The sequence below is a fragment of the Petaurus breviceps genome, unplaced genomic scaffold (assembly GCF_028583685.1).
Source record: "Petaurus breviceps papuanus isolate PSGF00001 unplaced genomic scaffold, PetGlider_PUasm1.0 90556, whole genome shotgun sequence".
NCBI classification, from domain to species: Eukaryota; Metazoa; Chordata; class Mammalia; order Diprotodontia; family Petauridae; genus Petaurus; species Petaurus breviceps.
The window spans coordinates 4,720,422-4,729,059 of record NW_027187273.1 but is presented as its reverse complement, the minus strand read 5'-3'; the positions used below and the strand labels follow the sequence as shown (position 1 = coordinate 4,729,059).

The window sequence follows — 8,638 nt, the reverse complement described above, 5'->3', positions numbered from 1 at the left end:
GGGGGAGCCTTACATGGGTGTGAATCTCTCACACAGTCCTGGAAATTGTTCAGTTACAGAGCAGATGCAAGCCATTAATGGCTAAGGAAGCATCTCTTCCAGCTCCTTTGCATGTCGGGGATAAGAGCTGTCTTGAAACATAAACAAGAAATGTTTCTGAACCTGGAGCTGGAAACCACATCCACAGGGCTCCAGCGTGCCTCAGTTTGGGCCAGCGGAAGGGTCCGCTCCCCATTCCAGAATGCCTTGGCCTCCTTCCACCCCCGAGGCCTCATTTATTCTTTTAAAAAATGATTTAGCCTTCGCAAACTCAGCATCTGCAGTCTCCTGAACAATGAAGGATTGTAAAGTGTGAGCTGGGGAATGAGCGAAAATCCTCGCTTGGGTCACGGTTGCTCAGCGGAACTGGGGGCTTGCTCCGAGGAAGTGCAGTTGGCAAAAGGGGGACAGAAAGGCGTCTTCAAAAGTAAATGCTTCTTCCCAGTTGCTCCCCCTCCCCCCAATAAAGTAGGGGACCAGTGATGCTGAGACTAGCTCTTTAAATAAATGGACTCCTTCTCCACTCTCTTGGCAACAGCAGGGGTGTTTGTACTCTGGGACGGAGCTTTCTACCCAGCTATATTTATCTTGTAGCTGTACACACACACACACACACACACACACACATACACACACACACACACACACACACACACTCGCGAGGGGTTCGTCAGTGAGAGTGGGGCAGTTGGCTAGAAGCCCGTGACTGCAGAAACTTTGTTCCGTCCGCGCTTGACTTTCAGCTCCGAGTGCAGATAACAGGGTCTTGCTGCAGAAAAGCAAGACGCTGGCCCCCTGAGGGCTCCAGGAGGTATTTCCTTCACTCCAGGGGAAGGACAGGGGCTGGGTACCAGGTGCAGGAGCAGATCCCTGTGTGGAATGGAGTTCCCCAGGAGCCCTAGGCTTGCCATGGAAGAAGGTCTCAGGAGGTTAGAAGAGGAGGAAGAGGGTGACAATAGCAGCAACGTGGTACCGCAGGAGCTGGACTGGCTGCAATTGTACCTCAGCCCGTTACCCGATGGTTACATGAAGGCAAAATTCACCCTGTCTGCCTACCTAGCATGCTGGCTCATTCTGAAGCTTTGCAAGGTAAGCGATGCGTTTCTCTTTGGTGGTCTGTGGCTCTGTACCTGGGGAAGCAGTGAGAGGCAGAGACGTAGATCGGGTGGGAGTGGGGGCAATCCAGAGCAAGCATCATGAGATCATGAATTTAGAACCAAAAGATAGCTTAGCTGTCATCTAGTACAACATCCTTATTTTAGAGATGAGGAAACTGAGGCCCAAAGATATGAAGTGACCTGTCCAAAGTCACTAGGTAGTTAAGTGGAAGAGCAAGCTTTTGAACCCAGGTGCTTTGTGAAATCCAGTACTATTTCTGCTATACTGGCCTGTGGCACAATATTGAATTAGTTTTTGGAACCCTAACAGCCCATTTGTTCTGTTCCCTTCCTCTAATCTCCCATTCCCTCCACCCCCATCCCCACCCCCCAGTTCATGGCACCCTTTCCCACCTGCCTATAAATCTTATATAGCCCTTCTATTCTCTTTCCTTAAGCCGGGAGTCCTTAACCTTTTTTGGCTTGAACTCCTTTGACAATCTATCAAAGCCTACAGAACACTTTTCAGAATAATGCTTTTAATTTAATAAATTAAAATACGTAGGATTTCAAAGGAAATCAATTGTCTTGAAATGCAGTTATCAAAATATTTTTTAAAAGCAAGCACATGGAGCTTAGGTTCAGAGTCCTTTGCTATACAAATCTACTCTTAAAAACCATTTGCTCTCAATCATTTACACCTTAGTATAAAAGTAAGTTGCCAGATTCCTTCTTTTGGGGAAATTTTATTTCTAGTTATGTCATGAAAAGCTTTGTTTGATCTCAATAAAATTTCAGAAATTAGCACTAAGATGAAAGAGGGGCTTTAGGGGACATATAACTTTCTTGGTGACACCAAGATCATATCCCAAAGACTGCCGATGATTATATCAGTACAGAAGGAACCAGGAGAGGAAGTTGCAAAGAAGCAGATTTAGGCTTGATATAAGAGGGGAAAGCCCTTGCCCAACATTTCAAGATACCCCAAAGTGGAATGGTTTGCTACAGCAGAGATAGTGAGTTCTCCTTCACAGCATGTCTTTAAGGGAAGGCTGGACAACCACTCAATACCTAGTCAGTTTGGGGTTGATGTAGAGGGCTTCTATGTCTCTGCCAGCTCTAAGATCCTGAGATTAGTTTTGTCTTAAACTCTCCAGGGCTACTAGGAAGAGAATTTTCGAGAGTGTTCATCACGGGTGGTGTTTTGCAGTCCAGGACTGAATTCAGAAAAAGGTTCCTGGTGATTGCTGAGTCATAGGATCCTACATTTAGGGAAGGAACAAAGGGACCAAGTATTTATTCAGCACCAACTATGTGCTAGGCACTGTGCTAAACACTTTCCAAATAGCATCTCATTTGATCCCCACAACACTTCTGCAGGGTAGGTGCCATGATGATCTCCCTTTTATACTTTGGAAACTGAGGCAGAGATTAAATGACTTATCCAGGGTCACACAACTAGTAAGTGTCTGAGGCTGGATTTGAACTCATGTCTTCCTGACTCCAGTGCTCTATCCAATGCAGAAGTGTCAAATTCCCGCCTGGCAAGACTGAATGAGGCCCAAGACAGTAAGTGGGAAATGTTTAACAAAACAAATAAAAATACAATACAGTTAATGATGATTTGTGATTTTCTAAGTCAGTATGACACCTGCAGAGATCCATTTGTAATTGAATTTGACATCACTACACCACTATCTGCTCTCAATTTAGAGCTTGGAAGGAACTTTTAAGATTATCTAGTCAAATCTCTTATTTTACAGGCAAGGAAACTGAGGCACAGAGAGGTTAAACAATTTGCCCAGGTCATACAGATTGCCCAGAATCCGGAGCTGATCCAGATACAGCACTCTTTCTGCTGTGTCATATTATTGGGATACCTGTTATCATCTTTGTGTGACAGCAAGTGTCCTAACTTGCCAGGAAATAACTTTGTTACATAGAGGGGCAACTAGAGTGAATCTAACATATCCATTAGGTAGGTCTCTGCCCTAGTAAGATAGCAGAGCTCCAAAGGGAGGTGTTTGCTGGTGCAGTTAATAGAACACTGGACTGGAGTCAGCAAGACCTGAGTTCAAATCTAACTTCAGACACTTACTAGCCGTGTGACTCTGGATAAGTCACTTTACTTCTGTCTGCCTCATTTTCATGAACCATAAAATGGGGATTATAACAATTTCTACCTTGCAGGGCTGTTGTGAGGATCAAATGAAGTAATAATTGTAAAAGTGCTTAGCACAGAGCCTGGCACATATTCAGCACCACTTAAATGCTTTTCCCCTTTCCCCAAATGCATATAAAGATTCTCCCTACTGCAAAGAGAACTCCAAGGCTTCAGTGAAACTTGGGTGTCACCATGATTTGACCTGAAAGTGTAGCCAAAAGAGTTCACAATGAGTATCTGTATTCCCCAGGCCATCAAGTTTTCCAATTCCAACTGCTTTGGCCTTTTATTGGTATTGTGGTTGGCAGCTCTTAAGAGGACTCCAAAGCACATACCCCGAGGAAATTTGAAGTCATATCTAGAGAGCAGCATGGGGTAGTGGGAAGTCATAAGATAAAAATCGGGGAACTTGAGTTTCAGTTCTGGCTTTGGCCCAAAAAGGTGTGCAGCGTTGGGCAAATCAGCTAACTTTTCTGAGCTTTAGTCATCTCATTGGTAAAACAGGGATTACAACCCCAGCTGGACCTCATTCACCTGTTTGGTTTTTTTTAGTTGTGGAAAATGCTTTATGAACTCTATGTCCTATTCATGAACGACAGGGCTGACAACATTATTCTTCCTTGTTGTGGCCATCTGTAAATTTCTAGGATATGTTTAAAAAAATTAAAGGACGAGACTTAGTAGGTATGAGAGTCAAAGAGTAGTAAGGGTGTTCAGTTTGGAGCCAGGAGACCTTGTTTCAACTCCCAGTCCTGGTTCAAATCTAAGTCCTATCACCTGCATAATTTTTAACCTCTTTGGGGTTCAGTTTCTTCATCTGCAAAATACAGGGTGAGACTTGTTGGCCTTCAGTTCTAAATCCATGGTCTTGTGGTCCTTTGATTCAACTCAATGTCCTGCAGTAGAATGTAGTCTACTTGAGGGGAGGGGCTGTTTTGTTTTTGTCCTGTATTCTTAAGGCCCACCATGATGCCTGGACCATAGGAAGTATTTAGGGAATACAATAGATCAGAAATAAACTAAACCCCAAGGTTAGTGTAATTATTGTAATCAGGGTTTAGTATAGTAAGGAAATGTTGTGGAGAGTTATCTCTATTTTCCAAAGCACAGAATAATTACTACTTCTTTACTTCCATTAATTCAAGAATCTTGACACCTATGTCATCTCTGTAGGTGGGGGAGGGATGAATCCCATTAGCTCCAGAAAAAAATTGTGAAGTAGGTAAGGTTCACCTTCCTTTTTTCTCCCTCATCTCCTCTTTCCTTCACTTCCTCTCTCCCTTCTTTTAATAAATATTTACTAAGTAGCTACTATGTGCAAGATACTGTGCCATTTGACCCAGTGAAACCTAGTAGTGACTAGGCTTATTTCTTGAAGAGATCAAAGAAAGAGGGAAAAGAGTCATCCACACAAAAATATTTAGAAACTAAAGTTACACATCAATTGGCGAATGGCTAAATAAATTATAGTAAAATAATGTGATGAAATACTATTGAATTTCAAGATATGATGGTCATGGTTTCAGAGAAACCTGGGAAGTTTTTTTTATGATCTGATACAAAGTGGAATTAGCAGAACCAGGAGAACAACTTGTACCAGTTGTTCTCAAACTTTTTGGGCTTGGGACCTCTTTATACTCTTAAAAATTATTGAAGATCCCAAAGAGCTTTAGCTTACTTGGGATACACACACATACATTATGAATGTGCATATATATGTAAATTTACATATATATCCCCTCCATCTCTACACACACACACACACACACACACACACACACACACACACACACGATTAGTAATTAAAATGTCTTAGTATTATTATGAAAATAGTTTTAACCTCAAGGATCCCATTAAAGGAGGTCTCAAGGACCTTCAGGGGACCTAAGACTACACTTTGATAGCCAATGATTTCTACAGCAACAATATTGTAAAGATGAATGGTTTTGAAAGATTCAAGAACTACAATCAATGCAATGACCAAACTTGATTGCAGAATACCAATCACAAAGAATGCTTCTTTGAAAGAGGGATGATAGATTTGAGATGCAATATATGAAATGTATTTTTGGATATGACCAATATGAGAATTTGTTTTGCTTGATTATGCTTATTTGTTATAAAGGTTTTTTTCCCGGGGGGGGGGGGGAGGAAGTAGGGGAGATAGGAAGAGAAAAGAAAATACTTGTTAATTGAAAAAAGATAATTTAGAAAAAGGTATTATATGAATTGCTTGGCATGGGCCAAGCCCTGCCCTCATGCAACTTACCCAATAAGGCATAAACTTAGATAATGCTATTATAAAGTAACACATGATCAATTTATTAGGGAGGTTTCCCTCCTCCCTATTGTTCCTCCTTTCTATTCATCTATCAGATAACAGGGCATTTTAGCAGTGACCTTCAATAGCTTGACTTGGAGGTATCCTTGAAAGAATGTTAGAAGTGTAAAGAATGCTTAGCTTTCAACTACTCCACACCCCTCATTTGACAGATGAAGGGTCACTACCAGGAATGTCAGATGAGTGCTGGACTGGTATAGGTTCAGAGCAAGAAGACAGTATTTTTGCATAGAGGAGGTAAAGTTTTTATTCCACCTCCCCCAGAAGTTAGAGCAGGAAAGGGACCTTGAAAACCATCTCGCCCAACCTACTCATTAAAAAATGTACTAGGGGAGGCTAGGTGGCGCAGTGAGTAAAGCGCTAGCCCTGGGGTCGGGAGGACCTGAGTTCGGTTCTGGACTCAGACACTTAACACCCACACACACACACACACACCCACACCCACACACACACACACACACAACTAGCCATGTAACCTTGGGCAAGTTACTTAACCCTAATTGCCCTCCAAAAGGCAAAAAAAAATGTTCTAATATCTTTTTTTTGGTTATATCACCTTTATTTCCAAACATATCCCTCTCTCTCTTCATCCTTCCACCTCTTTCCAAGTAAAAAGCCCACTGTATCAAATGTAGGGTTGAGAAAGGGTTGATTGAATCAAATAATCAATTAATCATCACCCCACTCTACTTGGAGTAGCTAACAAAATATTCTAATCCATATACCTTAACCAGATGAGATCACCTCTATTGAATCAGTCATTTAAAGGCATTAAACTTAAATTTGAATAACCTAGTCAATAAATTTGGAAGGAGTGAAGACCACCGAATGAAGAGAAGCGAGGCTGTATAAGAGATGTTTTGTTATTGACTCAGGAGATAGTCATACCCTGTGGGTCTTTTATAATATGTCATGTCAGGGGCAGCTAGGTGATGCAGTGAATTACCGGCCCTGGAGTCAGGAGGACCTGAGTTCAAATCTGGCCTCAGATACTTAACACTTACTAACTGTGTGAGCTTGGGCAAGTAATTTAACCCCAGTTAAAACCCCAGTTTCCCCCTCCAAAAAGACAAAAAACAAAATAAAATGAAATAAAATGGCACGTCAATTTGGAACCCAGGCATTCAAATATCTGGCAGCTTAGAGGAGAGAGAAGTTCTCCTTAAAGACTTGAGAGGATATTGTTGGGGAGCTGGGGGCAGTGATGGTTACAAAAGTACCTCAGTGTCATTCTTTGCTCCAATTTGATCTTGTGAACTATGGAGACTTGGAGAATTTGGACTTTTCATCAGTATTCTAACAACATCCCAGCAAAAGCGGTGACTGGCAACAGTCTGCAAAAGGTGCCAAAGACAAACTATGTTCACTAAGAAAAGGTATCTTCAGGACTCTCTAAGAAGAACAGCAGAAAACGGCATCTTACCTAAATGTAACATCATGAATTCTCTATAAGGGGAGAAAAGAACTTCCATGAACTATATGTGACCCTCTTTGCTACATGTGCTCTCTAAGATTGAGCCCACTTTCCCTAGAATTCTGTAGGTACTTGTGGGACACTATCCCACTCGTCTGATGGGCGTATTTTCTACCAGCTGTTCTTACTGTAATATTTTAGGAAATACTGGTTTTTAAAAGCTAATTATGTCTGATTGGATAATTGATATCAACTGATAATCAGTGGAGAGAGCAACACTGACAAACACCCCAGAAACCTGAAGCACAAAGTAGCAGCCACTTTCTTAGGACCCAATGTGAGTTGAAGTTGGGAGAGTAGCCCTAGAATATATTCTACACAAATCTTTAAAAAGAATAAGGGAAAAACAGTTCAGCAAAACTAACAACACTTAAATTGAGTCTGATAGTCTATGCAGTCCAACCTTTTCATCTGTTGAATTGGGGAACTGAGGTCAAGAGTAGGGAAATGACTTATCCGAAGTCAAAAAGGTAATAAGTGGCAAAATCAAGATTTGAACCTAGTTACCCTTTTTATTGAGTGTTCTTTCTGCCATGCATCAAATGATGATCCATTAGTGGTAGCTTGCTTCACCCATGGAAAACATAAGCAAGAAGTTGCAGTGATCTGGGTAAAGAAAGGCGTAATCTCAGGGGAGTAGAAATGACTGTGACACTAAGAAAGGAGAAGGAAAAAAGAGAGTTCAATGGTCTTTAAAGAGGAAGGCAAGGCATTGACACTAAAAAGTGATAAAGTAGTTATATACTTCTCTATACCTGCATAAAGGGAAATGTCTTTCCAAACTTTGAAGGCCAGGGAGCAATGATTGCAAGCTTGGTAAAGGTCCTGTAAGACAGCTCAATGGAATTGCCCACAGGGCCTCAAGGTCATTGTCTTATTTATACAGTTCTACACTAAACAAAAGAGGAGGCTATCTTCCCACTAGATTTATTCCCTATGGGGTTTTATGTAGGAATTTTATAGTAATGGGTCTAGAGAAATAGCTATCAAACATAAAAATATGCCCTTTGCCCCAACATCAGTGAGTGAGTTGTCAGTCGGCATGAGACCATCAAGTGATAGTTTAAATTGGTTAATGAGCACTTTCCATACCATATCAGATAAGTAGTTCAATATTACCTATTGTCCCCATTACACAGATGAGGAAAGTGAGGCTGAAAGATATTGAGTGACTTGCCTATAGTCACAGAGCTAGTAAGCATCAGAATCAAACCTCAGACCTAGGCTTTCTGAGTCTGAAACCAGAGTTCTGTTCATTATACCTGACTAGGTCTTTATAATAGTGAACATTTATATCATGCTTTAAGATTTCTAAAGTACTTTCCTCACAAAAATCAGTTGAGGAAGGTATTATTACTACTTTGCTGATAAGGAAACTGAGTCTCAGAGAAGTTAAGTGATTCTCTCAGTCATATATCTACAAAGGGTCAGAATCAGTCCTCAGATCCAGGTATTTGGCTTCCAAGAAAAGAGCCCTTTGGATTGAACCACCCTGAGTTTGTACAGAAAATGGTTTTTTTTTT

General features: G+C 41.3%; 1 protein-coding gene across 1 annotated transcript in view; it reads left to right on the top strand.

The window, feature by feature from the left end:
- Nucleotides 1–258: 258 nt before the first annotated feature.
- ARHGEF4 (Rho guanine nucleotide exchange factor 4) overlaps nucleotides 259–8,638 on the top strand; it is a 533,634-nt gene continuing 525,254 nt past the window's right edge. The window contains exon 1 of the mRNA XM_069063354.1: nucleotides 259–1,128. Within this exon, the coding sequence (XP_068919455.1) occupies nucleotides 919–1,128 (210 nt within the window). The 5' untranslated portion in view covers nucleotides 259–918. The remainder of the gene's footprint in view (nucleotides 1,129–8,638) is intronic.